The sequence below is a fragment of the Thunnus albacares genome, chromosome 15 (genome assembly GCF_914725855.1).
Source record: "Thunnus albacares chromosome 15, fThuAlb1.1, whole genome shotgun sequence".
NCBI lineage: Eukaryota > Metazoa > Chordata > Actinopteri > Scombriformes > Scombridae > Thunnus > Thunnus albacares.
The window spans coordinates 3,913,332-3,929,614 of NC_058120.1; the positions used below are offsets into that span (position 1 = coordinate 3,913,332).

Here is a 16,283-nt window from a genome sequence, read left to right on the forward strand (position 1 = left end):
ACATGTATTTCAAACCATCCATGAAGAATAATCCATTCCAGAAGAAGAAAAATAGATACAAGTCAGGATTCTCAGCGTGTTTTTCCTGAAAAGCAGAACCAATGTTCCGTTGTGTCTGAGGGACAAAACCTCCATCTGCTAATGGAGCACCCGCACACCCACCCCCCCCCCACCCCCCACCCCCATCCCACCCCCACCCTTACCACCAAATCCAAGTTTGTTACAGCTCAGTCATTTTTTAATTCATTTATTTTTTTTTATTTCATTACACCCAAGGCAGAATAAAAGTTACTAAAACTGAAGACTTTTACAGTTACAGTGACAAAAACAGTTTAAGAGACCCACAATTTAAATTGGACTGCAAAATAAAAAATAAAAAACAATCTTTTTTCTATTTTTGTAAAATGCCCAGGCATTCTCCAATATTACAAATACTGGTATACTTTTACAGTAAACAAGAAAAATGTAATATATATTCATATATATTTATATATATACTAAAACCCCGTCACCAAAAAAAAAAAAAAAAAAGGAAAAAGGGAAAAAAAAAAACAATATACACATCGCCACTACGGCATTCAGAGAAACTTTAGAAGCAAACCTGGAAAAAAAAAAATACTCGTTTGTTTAAAACACACATACACACAAATATTATTTTACCCTTGTACTTGTTTCAATACTGTAAACTTATTTTAAGACAGAGTGCACTAAATTCTTTTTTTTTAGTTTCTGCATTTCCTGATTTTTATCCAGTCTCTTCCTTGACTTTTTGTGTGGCTTTTGTCCACTCCTGGAATTTTCTGTTGAGGGACAGAGTCTTTCCTTATGAGTGAGGAATTTGATATATATCTATATATAGGTTTGTGCCTTTATATGTACATATGCATACATATATACACACACAGACACATCAATATTGTGCTGGGTACTCCTAAACCTAAATTCAGCATTGTTTTATGTGTAATAATTTAAATAATTCTGTTGAAATGTCAAATTACACATTCAAGTTAACACAATTTTACAATTTTTTTTTTCTCGTTCAATTTGATGCTTCATAAAAAGTGTTGCATTTGTCTGAGACAATAAATAGGAAGATCATTATTCAAGGCACACTCATGTCAAATTGAATGGCAGTACAAAAACTGTCCCAAATAAATTATTATTATTTTTATTTTCAATTTTATAGTGCCAGCATTGGGAAAGCCAAGCCTAACAACCCTGGGCACTTCAGTGTCAGGAGATCCCAAGCTCTAGACCCTTTAGTACCGTTTCTGTCCAGCTCTCTGTGTGTGTCGGACGGAAAATCATAAAGTGCGGGCCTGTTGTTAAGAGCTCTGAATGTTTCTTTTACAATCAGATCCAATTTCAAAAGAATAATAAAAGTGCCACTATGAAGGTGGAAGAAAAGAAAACTGGGGCTGTGATAATCAAAATAATAAAGGGGGCATGGAGCAAAGCGGTGCTGCTTGTCTTACTATTTAAGCGCACACTGACACATTTTCCTCTTCTAGACAAAACTGTCCCACAACTAACAGTGAAACTTTAATGGATTCCCGGAGAGATGACTCCAATAATCAGATTAATCTTATACAATTATAGAATCACTATGACAGTACAAGTCAAAATTCACTACTAATTTTTTAACACAAATGCATTGCATTGATTTTTATAAATTTTGACAATAAAATCTGAGAGTTAAATTTTCTTTGTGGCAACTGCCATGTATGCACATACATCTAGCCCTCTCTAAACTAATTCATGTTATAACTAGAAGCAGTGACTTCAAATATAAATGCATATGATCACTTTGAAATGGGGAGTGGGGTGGGATCGGGGGGGTGGGGTGGCAGGGGACAGCAAGGGATGCTGGAAAGGACACAACTGGCCCTAATTATTTCAACAGATGATGAAATTGAAATCCTTTGAAAGTTGTTTGCCGAAGGGCAACATAAGAATGAATAGGTAAATAAAGAAAAGTAGTATAGCTCACCCTGAGATGTCCCTGTGCTTACTCTGTCCCATTCTTCCATCTATCTCTATGTACTCGTCTAGCATGGCTTCATGCTCAGTTTATGCCTAATAAATAATATAGCCTAGATCATATGGCTTCATGCAAAATATAATACATGGATGTATGAATGTATGTAGGATGGTAGTAAGTGGAGGGGGTGAAGCAGAAGAAATGGTTGGTTGTTGTAGCGTTGTCAGGGCTTGGCACTAAGTACCAGTCAGCAGCTGCCTTATAGAATCTGGCTGATAATGATGTTCTCAGGAAGAGACAGGGTTTATGAACCTTGGGATCCTCTTTGATTTTAGATTTACTCTCAAATATGACACTCAATGCTCAATATCCAATTATATTGACATGTCTTAGAGTCAGTTCATGCTACAATGCCAAAGGATTGTTGTCCGCGTATCGTCATCACACAAAATAGACTAATTCTAGCATTCTCAGTTAACGCCACTTTCAAATTGAAGATTGAATTCAGCTTCTCTTCAAGAAATCACACGTGTAGCTTAATATACAATTTCCTACAAGCAGCGGCCAAAAATGATTACTTAAAATGGATTTTTTTGTCTTCTAAAAAACTCTCAGGATATAATGTGGGTTTTAAAAAAACAGACAAAATCAAAATAAAACAAATTTTAAAAAATATGCCTAAATAAAAATGTACCTGCACATGCCAAAATACAAAATCCAATAAATACAGAAATTATTGCACAGTTAAAGGCTCCACATATGTTATAACTCAACTGACTGATTGTTTAAAAAGGAACGCCAAATGAGGCAGTTTAGACAGCTTCAATTGGTGTTAAGATCTGTTTTCACTTTTTTCTCAGTTGGCAGTTTCTTAGGCAAAAACACAAAATTAACCCAAAATTAATATTTCAGAAAAAGAGTATCCAGCTACCCCATTTTGTTTATTTTTTAAGTCAAAGAGTGGCGCAGAGTATGGAAATGGGAAACCTGGTTTAGGTTCTCTCTGCTTGTTCAATTTTGACCTCATTGGTCATCAAATGTTCTCCATGCCACTTTTTCATATGTTTCTCCAGAGTGCTGTACACGCTGAAGGGCATTTGGCAAATGTCACAGCGGTAGACCTCCTTACCAAGCTGGCCATGTGTCTTCATGTGGCGTGTGAGCTTGGAGCTCTGGGCACAGGCATAGTTGCACAGCTCACACTTGTAGGGCCTCTCACCAGTGTGACTGCGCCGGTGCACCGTCAGGTTGCTACAGTTCTTGAACACCTTGCCACAGAACTCGCAGGTGTCACACCTCCTGCTGTCCTTCGAGCTCGGTCGGCCTGGGCCAGCTCCTCCACCCAGATGAGGCGTGCTGCCCCCACTGGCTGTGCCACTGCGGCCTGATAGGCCGCCATCCAGCAGATCGCCTGGAGGCGTTGAGAACCGCAGGCTGCCATTCTCGGATGAGTGCTCAGAGGAGGTGGCGAAGGGCGATTGTCTGGAGTCAGTGAAGCCTAGGAAAGGGTCTTTGATGAAGTGGCGTGAGGCAGCATAGCCCACCAACCACTGGGAGTAGACGTTCTCAGAAGGGATGTGGGGTGCTGGGGGAATGTCCAAGTCCTTCTCAATCTTGATCCTTTTATTTGAGGAATTGGACAAGCTGGGGCTGGTGATGGGGGTGGGCTTACGGGGGAACAAGCCTGAGAAAGAGTCACTGGAGCCACAGTTCCGACCGTTAATGGTTGTCCTCTCTTCCTGCTGGTGGTGGTGGTCCATCTCCCCAACCACTGAGTCCTCGTCCCCAGTATCCCGCTGGCCATCCAAGCTCCTCTTGGAGAAGGGCATCCTTTTACGATTGTCAACTATCAAATTATTGTACTGCTGTATAGAGTTGAGCCCCCCACCTTCCACCATCTTCTCAAGGGCGAGTGATGACTTCTCCTCTGAGGGCGGTTTAGAACCATTCTCCCTGTTCCGGAAGAACTCAGACTCAATGCTGAAGTTGGATTCTGGTCGACTCTCATTCTCAAGTTCCTCCTCTTCTTCCTCCTCTTCTTCCTCCTCATTGCCTTCCCCCTGGAAGTCCCCATCACGATTCTTCATCCCCTCACCTGTGACATCACTGGTGCCTGGCTCTGGGGAGCTCGTGGTGGACAGTCCATCATCTGAGCGCCCTGTCAGGGATCCAGCCTTGTGCATGTGGGTTTTCATGTGGCGCTTCAGCTTGCTTGCCTGAGAGCAGGCATGATCACACAGCTGGCACTTGTATGGTTTTTCTCCAGTATGGCTGCGTCGATGCACCACCAAGTTGCTCTGGAACTTGAAGGTCTTACCACAGAACTCACAGGACTTGACCTTGTTTTGTGTCTGGGGAGGGGTGGTGCTGTTTGGGGGCATTGGCGGTAAGGGAGGGGTACTCAGAAAGGGCGATTTTGGGCCAGGCTGGAATGGGTTAGGGTTTAGTAGTCGGTGCATAGGGTTGGCCCTGCTTGGTGACAACGGTGGTGTGGTGCTGTTGTTGTTCCCTGCCAACTCACGTAACCGCCTGGAGAAGTCCATAGACTGGGACTCCATGGCCATGGGTGTTAGCCGCATCACCCGCTCAAAGGCACTGGGGTGCTGGGAGATGAGGCCCATTTCCTCTACGCTAAGGCGTTCTAGCCGATGGGGGTCCAGGTGGTGGCGGGGAGGTGGGCTTACAAATGGAGGTGTGTTAGGGAGGCGGCTCTCCACGAAGCTTGGAGGGGGCTCCCGGAGCAGGGGGCCCGTCATCCTCAGGAGGTGGAAGGGGTTGTTGTCCCCAAGAAAGTTGGTGAGGGGGGACTGCGGGATGGAGTCGTTGCCCATGGGTGGAGGCATAGTGATGCGTGGGGTGAGGGCTGTGCTGGAGGGGTTGGACTCCAGGTAAATGCGAATGCCGTGGGTGTTCTGGGCATGCTGTAGCAGGAACCAGGCGCTGGGAAAGGGCTGCTTACATGTGGTACATATATAGCTGGAAGGCTCATCTCTGCCACCTGCAACACACACAGAAAGAAATACATTTAAAGTTTCAGATACGACCAACTAATTTGCTGTATATTACACTCTTGGAGTTTTAACCAAAGATGGACAAGCATATCTGAAATGACAAGTATTTTTGTGGATTTTTGTTTTCAAGATCTTATTAGGTTGAAGTAAAATGAACTTCAAACTGTAATTAATAATAGCCTCTTTTTTTTAATAACAGCTTATTTGCAGTGCGTAAATTTTTCTTAGCTGAACGGCAGTGAGATGCAATAAGTGTGTTTATGCTTTATATTCTGCCTAATACTCCTAGTACCTGGAAAGGCCTTAGCTCATCATGTTGTCACATAAATGCTATGTACTTATCACGTTTTTGACCAGTGCATTTTTACAGTCACACTGGATCGGCCTGCATTGGATCCATGTTTTAAGAAGTGCTTAATCTCTCTCTTAGTACAGAGTGAATCTCCCACTACAAACTGCTGAATTATTTCAGCGTGTGTGACTGCGTTCGGGTCTACATCTGGGTTTACACATAATGGTGGTGGTAGATGTATGCAAGCGTGCGTGCACATGTATACGCGTGTGTTGAGTGAATGATTTTAAAAAGCTGGGAACCCCTCCAAGCAGAGAGTCTGTGTTGTTTGCCCAGTTCGAGATGCCAAACTCATAGTGGTGAAGATGGAGGATGCACAACTTATTTAAGGAAGTTATTTAAGGAAGACTAATCACACATCAGCAAATAAAGGTCTCAGCTCTTCTGGGGAATAAAGTAAAAATGAAATCAGGCAAGAGAAAGAAAACTAAATGAGTGTAATTGAGACAAATTACCTCTAATAAAAACAGATACCAAGGAGTTAGACACGACAGAAGGACAGCAACGTGATGTTAAATGCAGGGTTATGATTTTGAGAGTTATTAGTATTCACAAAGGCAGTTGTATCTATGTTCTAGGGTAGTCCAATATAGACCAATCACAGTCCTCGATACTCCATAATGTTGGCTAAAAGAATAATCCTTTTATCACGCACCCAAACTTTCTTTGCTTATTCCTGACTTAACCACCTTTTTTAAAGTCAGAGACTTGATTAATCATCTAAGAGAGAAAGTCTTGCTCTGTTTATATTTTTAATAACTAATTAATACAAGTGCTTTTATGTAATACATACACACGTGCAGGTTACGGCAATTTAAAAGGGACTTGTCATGGCGCAACCAAGCCAGATCTACAACTGAAGGACACTAAACAGGCTAAGGAGCACTCCTACAGGGATTATACACAGACACCTCCCCACACCCACACCCACACAAACACACACACAGATAATGGTAATTGTGCTCTTGTTCTCACTCTCGTATTTATTAAATGAAACCTCGTTGTCTTGACCTAGTACACTAATTTCAGATACTAGGGAAAACATATGCTGCTGTAATTGTTTCACTTATTTGTGTGTGTGTGCATGTGTGTACATGGCTGTGGCTACTTCTGACAGATACACACACACACAGATAAATACAGAAATGTATGCCGCGTATAAATATTGTACCCGTTGTTATATTTAGATTTTATGCTTATGTCAGGGTGCAAAACTATGGGAACCAAATTATATTTCATTTTAATATTATCCACACATTCTTAAATGTGTGTTTGGTAATGCATTTCCTGGAAAATAAAGGGAAACTTAAATGGATGCAAAAAATAAAACTGTTAAATAAGAAAAATAAAGCTTTTATAGTTATCAACAATGTATGTAGTATATTTGAATCCAACATGTTTAATACTTGAAATGCCTTCCAACAATGTTAATAACAATTCTGTTTGAATGTGTATGAAAAGCCCTCTAAATATCTATGACAATACAATAATATATCAGTAATATTTCATGTTTTTGTCTCATGAGAAATCTGCAAAAAATGCTCCTTTGAAAATGTAATATTCAGTGTTTTAAAAATTACATTTTCCCTATTTGACATGAAACTTTAACACCTTCCTATTCTCATGAAACATTTCTCTCTCCCTCTCTCTCTCTCTCATCTGTGTGAGTGTGTGTTAAGGAGGAGAGGCGAGAGGCGGAACAGCTGTTCACCTCCACAGTCCTGTAAAGCCTTTTGACTTAATTATAGTGGACAGCACATTCACACACATTCACACACACATTCACACACACACATACACACACACACACACACACACACACGTACAATGAAAATAACAGCTCCCCATGTCTCAGCTTTTGTCTGCATCTTTCTCTCTCTGTGCTCACACACACACACACAAGCTGTTTCACTGCTGAATCTTAAGATCCTGAACAGTCCGCAAAAGAAACATCCAGCCCCCCTCTACCCCCAACCCCATTTCCCTCTCTCTCCTTCTCTCTTTGCTCGACCCGTTGATCCATGAGTAAAAAACAGAGAGCGAGAGACAGAGAGAAGACCCCCCCCTCCATTCTCCATCTTTCAGCTGAACTTCTCGTCTGCCGACAGAAGTCAATGGGAGGGGGGGGGGGGGGGGGGCAGGCAGGCCGATGTTCATTTCTGCCCAACAATTAAGAGCAAAGGGGTGTTTGTGTGAATGTGAGAGGAAGACTAAAATAGTGTGTGTTTCTGCACTGAAACACCATTTCTCTCTGGCCGCAGTGGAAGGAGCGGGGCGCGATTTTTTGTTTGGGAGAACTGTATGTGTGTGTGTGTTTGTGTGTGTGTGTGTGTGTGTGTGTGTGTGTGTGTGTGTGTGTGTATTTATGTGTATGTGTGTGTGTGAGTGTGTGTGTGTGTGCGTGTGTGCGTGCGCCCTCCCGGGGGAAGGGAGTCCAACGCAGATGGCAAATAAAGTATGCAGCCCGAGGCGAGAGCACATTATGCTAATTCTAATGTCAGCTGTACTTTAATATACGACTCTATTTAATCACCCCATTATTTCGTATTTCCATATGAAAAAACAGAGAGAGAGAGGGAGCTGCTCATCACTTTATTTGGTAGAATGCAGAGACCCATGTTTTATGGAGTGCTGTGTGTGTGGGGGACTGAATGAGAAAACACACTCACTCCTCGGCATCTGCATAGATACTTTCTTCCTTTCTCTCGTCTGCATGTTCATGCTTCTGTCTTACATGCACGCACGCACGCACGCACACAGTCTGAATTGTCACCGACATGCACATGCATTCACAGTAAGTATGGGCTATGTACGTGTGTGTGTGTGTGGTGGCGTGGTTAGGGGTTCTCCATAACTGTATAAATTTCTTTCGACTTTCTCTCGACAGAAGTATTAATGCTAACAGAGTATGCTTCCTTTATATCCTTCACATATATATAATAGCTGTGATGTGTGGAAATAAATTACTAAATTGCTTTTAGAACTGCCATGTAAAACGTATTGTCCTTTACTGTTGCTGTGTTAGGTTCTGTTGTTTATCATGACATCACTGATTTTATCTTAGCTGTCGTGCGTTCATCTGTGTAATGCTACATCACTAACTTAGCAAACATGTGCACCTGTGCCAGGTCAATTCAATCCATACTGTCAGTCAAATTTAACATGTTGGTTTTCCTCTTATTTTGTCTTTGTGCACCAAAACCAGGCATTTATTTTTGCCAAGAGTGAAATAAAGCATAATGTTCTTTGTCTTGCATGTCACTGTATACTTTTTTCTCATCACACATTTTGGCTTGTCATAGCAGGTAAGGAACAGGTGTCATAAATAACACCAATGATGGCTCTATTCCATTAAAATGCCCAAGGAAACCATACGAATAAGCCAGAATGCACTAAAACTTGTCTTGTATAAAGTGAACTTCGATGGAATAATCGAATGCAGCAATTATTAATGTTATTAGTTACATCTGTGACATGTAATGTCTGACGTTCAAAAGCATGATGTGAGGATGACATTTAAAGTTATAACTCCTCAGTACTACTGAGAATTCTTATGTTGCAAATATGAGGAATTAAATGAAAAAAAGTGAATTGTTAGAGTGAATAATTTGGATACAAAACTGAAATGACGCAAAATGTAAAAAAAAAAAAAAGTTTTGAGGAGATTTCAGGCTTTAGAGACAAACAGGAAGACTGCAGACAGAAAAAAAAGAGAAAGAAATCAATGCTAACGCAACACGTGGCAGCCTTAAGCTAGCTAGCACAGCTAACAGTTCTGACAAGCCAGCACTGCTTAAATATTTCAAAACATCTTGGCAAAATACAGATTCATGTAAACTAGGCTAAGATGTAACGTCTGTCAAAAGTGTGACATTAAGCTACAACAAGAGGAAACTCTTTTTTTTTTTTTCTCTGAGGATATTGAGATAAAATTAGCTACAAAGTTACTCACTGCCAGTCTTGCTTGTTTTAAGATCAGAATTATAAACGCATTTATATACTTCAGTAGCTTGTAGCTAAGCCTCAAAATATTGTTGATACATTTTTCTGTCAAAAATAGACAAAGTACGTGTTTTCTGTGCCAATTTTATTGTATTTTGCTATCTATGACGTAAAAATGTTAAGAGCTACTGAGGGATTACAAGGAAATCTAATATCAAGTCCAGTGTTTAGCTTGTGACGGCAGTGTTTAATGATAACGGAGCATTTATAAGCAGCTTATGAGCATTATTTTGATGTACTAAAGGTATAAAACATTCTTCGATTGACGTGCTGAAGTTTCACATAGTGTGCAATTTCAATCACAATGTATTTGTCTAATTCGTTCCTAGCGTCTAATTTTAATGGAAATACTGGAAATACAAGAATGTACAGTTGTTTTAAATGGATATTAACAGTAGAAATGCATTATAAAATCAGTGCAAAATTGCCAAATCATTCATGAAAGATTAGTAAGATGAGAAGAAGTGACCTTACATCAGTCTGTAAATAAGAAGTCTCCTTTCTAAACCATTATTCTGCATATACAGTAGCTTTCCCTGTGACTCTCTGCTGCTTAAAGCCTTTCTCTCTATCAGTGGAAGTGCGGTCTGGCCCTTTGCCTGTGTTTTGTTTGGCTCATGTTCACACACACACACACACACACACACACACACAAATACACACTCTCTCTCTCTCACACACACACACACACTGGCAGCACAACCTGTTTGAACATGTGAGAGAAAAAGAAAATGTGTGCTGTCGTGGATAATAAAAGTTGTGTTCTTTTTTTTCCGCGTTTCTTAAATAAGGTTGATAATTTAACGGTCGCACTCAAACATACACACACTTATATATTTTGACAGCTGAAGTTGTGTCATTGTTGATGAAAAAATGCGATTATGTGTAGTCATAGTGTGCAAGAATCATTACAAATACCACTGTAGCGTTCTGGTGTGTGTTTTCATGCATACATTCATATCTGGATATGTTTCCTATCCGAGACACTACATGCTATAGAGTGCGTGTGTCATCCAGCAGCAGCCATATGGAGGAGAAACATCCAAACAGAAACAATACACAGTGACATACACACTGGCATCCATCCCTCCATCCATCTCTCCTTCCCTCATCCCTCCATCCTTCCGGCAGCGCTTGCTTCTGGGTATTCTCCCCTCTGCGTTCCTCCTTCCTGGTTCAGTTTCACACAGTATAAAACTCTCATTACTGACTGATTCCAGTTTTCACTATGATTCAATTTGCCATAATTACTGCGGCTGCTGCTAATAAAAAAAAAGGGAAGAGAGAGGGAACGGCTAGAAATCCGGTGCGAAGGTCAACTGGCAGTTAGCGGCGTTCATTTTCATCTCAGTGTATTCATCTGGGGCGGCTAATGGCCCAATTTTCTCCCCCTCGCTCCTCAATAAATATTGCTGGAATTACAGGTTAAATAGCTAAATTAAATCACAGCTATTACAGATGAGGGAGGGAGGAAGAGAGAGAAGAGGAGGAGAGGAGTCAAATATGTACAATTACAGAGGAAGCACAGATTGCCGCAGAGTGTCCGATTAATGTAGCGAGTGTCGGAGGAGCGCCGTCGGATTATTGCGTCAAATTATTACATACATCATTTTCTCTGTGGCCGGCGGCCGAGGAGAAGACAAACATGGAGAGAGTGGACTGTGGAAAGCCAGAGCAGATTTAAACTGGCTCATCTTTCATCTTTAACTCCTCTTACATGGTTGCTTTAGCTTTCAATTTACAGTTTCCCACTTCTTATTTTTTTGTGTCGTCTTAAGTTGCTGCTATTGGTGTAATGGTTTACAGCAAGCTTTATTGCTTTTTAATCAAAAAGACAAACCGTAAGCTGAATTACATCACTTGGAACATGATTATACTGATGTGTCAAACTCAAAAACCTCTGAATGTATTCAAGTGATGACTGTTTCCACTCACTGAACTGACTGAACTACATTAAAGAAAAGTTAGATTTGAAACGTGATTGTTGGTGTTTATTGGGAACCCATGGGAAAACAACATTCTAAACTTGGGTTCACAGCTTTTTTTTTAGTTTGAATGCTAAAACTCTGGAAAAAGCTAGTAAGAGAACCTTGAGTTTAGAACATTTCATCACAGGTTTGACCAAATTATTTAGTTCTCGAAACAGAAGACATTCTGACTTTAAGTGGAAGGAGACACCTGTGGCTGGTTGTTTGAAATGCAAAAGATTTTCTTATAAGAAAAGATGCATCCTTCATAATTAACTATTAATTATTAGGTTGTGTCTTTTGTCTTTCTTAAATCAGTTAGCCGGTGCACCAGGACTGAGCGATATGGATCAAATCATAATCATGAAGGATATTTTTTGTTCTCAACATACATGATATAGATGCAAAATCATTAAGAAAATAATCAAACTGATGGTTCTGAGCTGTTTGCACTGTGCATTATGTGAGACCACTATGTGGATTACAAACTGCCCGAAGGCCCTGAAGGCTGTTGTCTAATTCTAGTTTTAAAAGCTTCATTATTTTTATTTTGTTACTACTACAGAGTTTGAGAAAGGGTGGGTGGGGGGGGGGTATAATAGGGGCCCACGCCTCGTTTTTCACCCGCGGCCCTGTAGCAGGTTAATCCAGCCCTGTATGAGACCAAACTCTTGATATGTGTTCAACAAAAACTTACACAAATAATTTTGTTAGTTTTTAATTACAGCTGTAATCTGATGAGATCATATCACCACAAAATGATTTTGCTGAAAGTAAGTGAATGATAACAGTGAATTATTACCACTGTTTATAACCATTATTTCCATTGTTACCACACCAACTTTAACAATTCAAGAAGGAAGAAGAAGGAATATCTCTGATACACAAAATGATGTCTTTTTTTTCCTGACAAATATTTGCTTTTTTCTTGTAAAATAAAGTTTCACCGCTTCAGGAAAATGATTAAAAGTGAAACAATCTGAAAGCGGACTTTGGTTGGAAAGCTCACATTAATTTTAATAGAAAACAAATCCAGATGCTGCAACTGCCTCAGAAACTTTCTTAGACTTAAATAGTCAGTCTTAGGTGGAAATGGTGAAAATGTAGCATGAAGGATGAAGATGAAAGCGGGAAAGAGGAGGAATATACAAAAAGAGAAGTGTCTAGGAGTGTAGTTTGACTGGTATCTGAGATTATGCCATTTTTTCCCAGTTAATAGAATCAAAATGAATGACCACAGCTCTAATCCTGACTCATCTAGCTTCTCTCTCTCTCTCTGCCTTTCATTCCATCCCTCTGGTTACTGCAGGACTGTACTCTCCTCCTCCTATCTCCCTCCACCTTGATCTCTCAGTCGAGATGGCTTACGATCGGGGAACAGTACAGTATCCCCCCCCCCCCCCCCCCCCCCCCCCCCCCCCCCCCCCCGCTCCCTCCTTTCAATCAAAGGTGGATTAGAGACCTGAGCTTGTTTGCATACAGGAAGTGCAGCAGCAGAGGGTCTCGATGTAAGAGAGGCCAATGTCAGCTCTGAGGCATTTACATACAGAACAAAGCTGACATGAGCCAAGGGTACAGTGGCTCCGTGTGTGTGTGTGTGTGTGTGTGTGTGGGTGTGTGTGTGTGGGTGCCCCTATTGGCCTTTCATTGTGCTTGTAAAAGTTTCCTGACATTTTTTTTTTTTTTTTGCATTATTAAGCCAGCAGCATCATTAGCATGTGTATGATCTCGAGATACACCCACACACACACACACACACGCCTTCACACACACACACGCACGCGCACACACACACACACATGCACAGTGGATTCCTGACCTTGCATGGCTAATGTCTTGTTTATCACTATCATAGCACGGCAACAATTAGATGCAAATCAGACAGTGGATATGTGGTGTGTGTGTGTGTGTGAGAGAGAGAGAGAGAGAGAGAGAGAGAGTGTGTCTCCATCTCTGCAGACTCAATGTACACTGTTCTGTCTGTACAGTAAGAACAAGAGGAATATATTTCTCTTTTTTCTTGTGGGGTGTAAAGAAGAGTTTATTTCGTATGTGCATCTCCTCCTAATTAGATCATTTTAAAAAGCAGAGCTCATTTGGCGCCAAGTTCCCAGTATTCTTTTAGTAGTCTGTTAGTTTTGAATGAAGTGGTTTGAGTGCAGGGTTTTAACGTCATCCAACTGGCTTCTTAAATTGGCTTTAATAGCTTGCGACTACAATCACTACAGGACCACACAGCAGCAGCTTTAATTAAATCGCCCTCACTGTACGGAAATGAAAATCTCGCACTTTTCCTCCGACAGCAGAGTCAGTATAGGCTTTATCTGCTGCGTCTGAGTCTCTCTGAGTCTGAGGTGATTCACTACAGCAGCACACAGCTCCTGGAGCTCCGGTTGGCCAGACTAAACTCCTTCTGGGGAAACTGAGTCATCTCTGAGCTCAGCTCGCCGCAGATGCTGTTGGCTAAAGACCAAGAGGCAAACCCCAAACTCTCGCTGCTATACAGGCTGTTACTGTCAGCCTACATGCCATGAGCTGGGTTCTCATCCAAGGTGTGTTTTTTTTTTTTTTTTGCTTGTTGTGAATTATGATGTGTCGAATGTGAAAAGCTGAATGGAAAATTCAATATTTGGTTTTGAAGAATTTTATGCTCATTTGAAGCAGGGGGTTTTTTGGGGGGAAAATAAGTAAACTAGGAGAATAAAAAGTGACATATGCTTATTTGTGCAACAACTGAAAAGTTCTTTTTTTGTGTTTTGTTTGTTTTCTAGAGCTGTAGAAAGCTCTCTCATAATTGGATTGTAACTTCAAGTGTGTAACTTGTGTTCCAGAAAATCACACTGACATTTTTCATAAAGCAAACGACTCAAAAACCAGAACTCAGAACATAACCTTTCTCAACAGTTGGTTTTGTGGTTCACTCCATGCATCTTGATAAGGTGGTTAATTCCTAAAAAAATATTTCTGTTTTTCCCATAAACCCAAATCTACTTGGTGGTTAAAAGTCAGAGACATTAGCTGTAACAGTAGCAGGACTGTGAGGGTCAAACAAGATCATTTTACACAGCAGAGTTCACAGCTAGAAATTAGTAAAGACGACATGAAAAGAAAGCATTAGTGGAAATAATGAAAATGGAAGAAACAACAGTTACAAAGACATATGATGCAAGCTGGGAATTCATGGGAGATTAAGTTTTTTGTATGCAAACGAGTACTTTAATCAGGAAGGGTTTAGATTCTAATTAATAGGTGCTGCAGATATTTATGTATTAGAGGCTGGTGAAAAAAATTCACAAAAGAATCTTGATTCTTATCTCCTACGATTCTGTATCGATTCACAAAAATTGATTCTCTAAATATTAGTTAATAATGTTATGTTGACGGAACGAAAAAGCACCTGGACAGTCTACAGCGTGCACACGATGGAATTATCTTGTATTCCATCTTCAAAAAAGGCAGCGGTTAGAAGCATGTTTTGATTTAAGAAAATCAATTCTGAATCAATTTGGACACCCAAGAATCAGAATCGAATCGATTTGTGAGTTTCCCGATTATTTATCTTTTTGAATATGGAAAGTAAACTCCAGAAACATGTTTCACATTTTCAGAAAGACTGATGAAGGGAACACTGAATGAAAGATGGCAGAGTTAGGGAAGCGTGCGAAACAGCGGCTAGTCTGGAGGTGACGCCTGGACTTAAGCTCACTGTTGCCGTTTTGTTTCCACTTACACATTATTCAGTCTGACATCATGGTCACGTTTGTCATTTTCTGTTTGAAAAGGGAGTTATTTAACCCTAACCAAATAGTCGCTACTGGTGTATCCATCCCACCAACAGTTGCGTTAGCAGTTGTTAATGTTTTTCATAACGATGGAACAAGTTATTATTTCTGTAAGTCGACTTACAACAACCTGATCGTATTCACACTTGTGGCCATTTTTCTGACTGAGGAAGAGAAAGATGACGTCCACATTCCTCATCCTACCTACAAAGCTCTGCTTGGCTTGGCTGTATCAAAACCAGACCTATTTAAACAGAGATGTGTGTGGTGTATTTGTAGGTCTGGATGTAATTAAGACATGTCTACCATGAGCAGAACCCCTGCTAATATTTTTTTGGTTGCAGAATTCTGGGATATATTTGTTCAGGAGCGCTTACGTTCACTTTGGCTGATGGACACCTGCTTAACATATTTTAATTTTAGCAACATCTCAAAAGTTTTCATGAAACCAACTTGACAGTTGAATGGAAGCAAAGCGAGTGCTGGTTTCCAGCTGAGCCAGTTGATCTCAGCAGGACTAACCCCAGTGAAAACGTTAACAGGTAGCGTCAAATGAATCAACATGAGCCGCGTTTATTTTTATTTTCTCGCTCTCCCTGTAACTCTTTGTCCTTTACTCGGAGTCTACGAGACCTTCTTTCATCCCAGCATGTGTTGAACTTTAGCATTACCCCATCTTCTCTGCATGTTATCCAGCCAACAAAGGATTATCATTGTGCAAAGTGTGTACGTGTGTGTGTGTGTGTATGTGTATGTGTGTGTGTATACAAGCCCTGACAGTCATGGCAAGACAAGAGAAGCGGGGAGGGGAGAGGAGGGAAGGGGCTTTGACATTCTTATGTTATGAATTTTAAAGGAAGGCTTAGCTGATCATAGCCAAATTAGAATGCATTTAGCTCATTAGGGAAGCGGGAGGAGGCTGAGAAAGAAAAAGCACTCCATCCCTCACACCACATGACAGAGACAAGTAGTCCATAGTGCCGGAGTCAAAATTAGGAGTTGAGATGCAATCCAAAACAAACTGCCGCTGTGTGTGTGTGTGTGTGTGTGTGTGTGTGTGTGTGTGTGTGTGTGTCCCTGTCTCTGTGCCCTGTTAACAAATTAGAGGGATTACCAGAAGAGAGTGCCAGAGCATACCAGCTAATCCCACACACTGGCCCGCACCACTGCACCTGGGGAGTGTGTGTG

General features: G+C 40.9%; 1 protein-coding gene across 2 annotated transcripts in view; it reads right to left on the minus strand.

The window, feature by feature from the left end:
• Window positions 1–215: 215 nt before the first annotated feature.
• bcl11ba (BAF chromatin remodeling complex subunit BCL11B a) overlaps window positions 216–16,283 on the minus strand; it is a 51,944-nt gene continuing 35,876 nt past the window's right edge. For both annotated transcript variants that reach the window (XM_044375861.1, XM_044375860.1), the window contains exon 3: window positions 216–4,979. In XM_044375861.1, coding sequence (XP_044231796.1) covers window positions 2,974–4,979 — 2,006 coding nt within the window. In that variant the 3' untranslated portion in view covers window positions 216–2,973. The remainder of the gene's footprint in view (window positions 4,980–16,283) is intronic.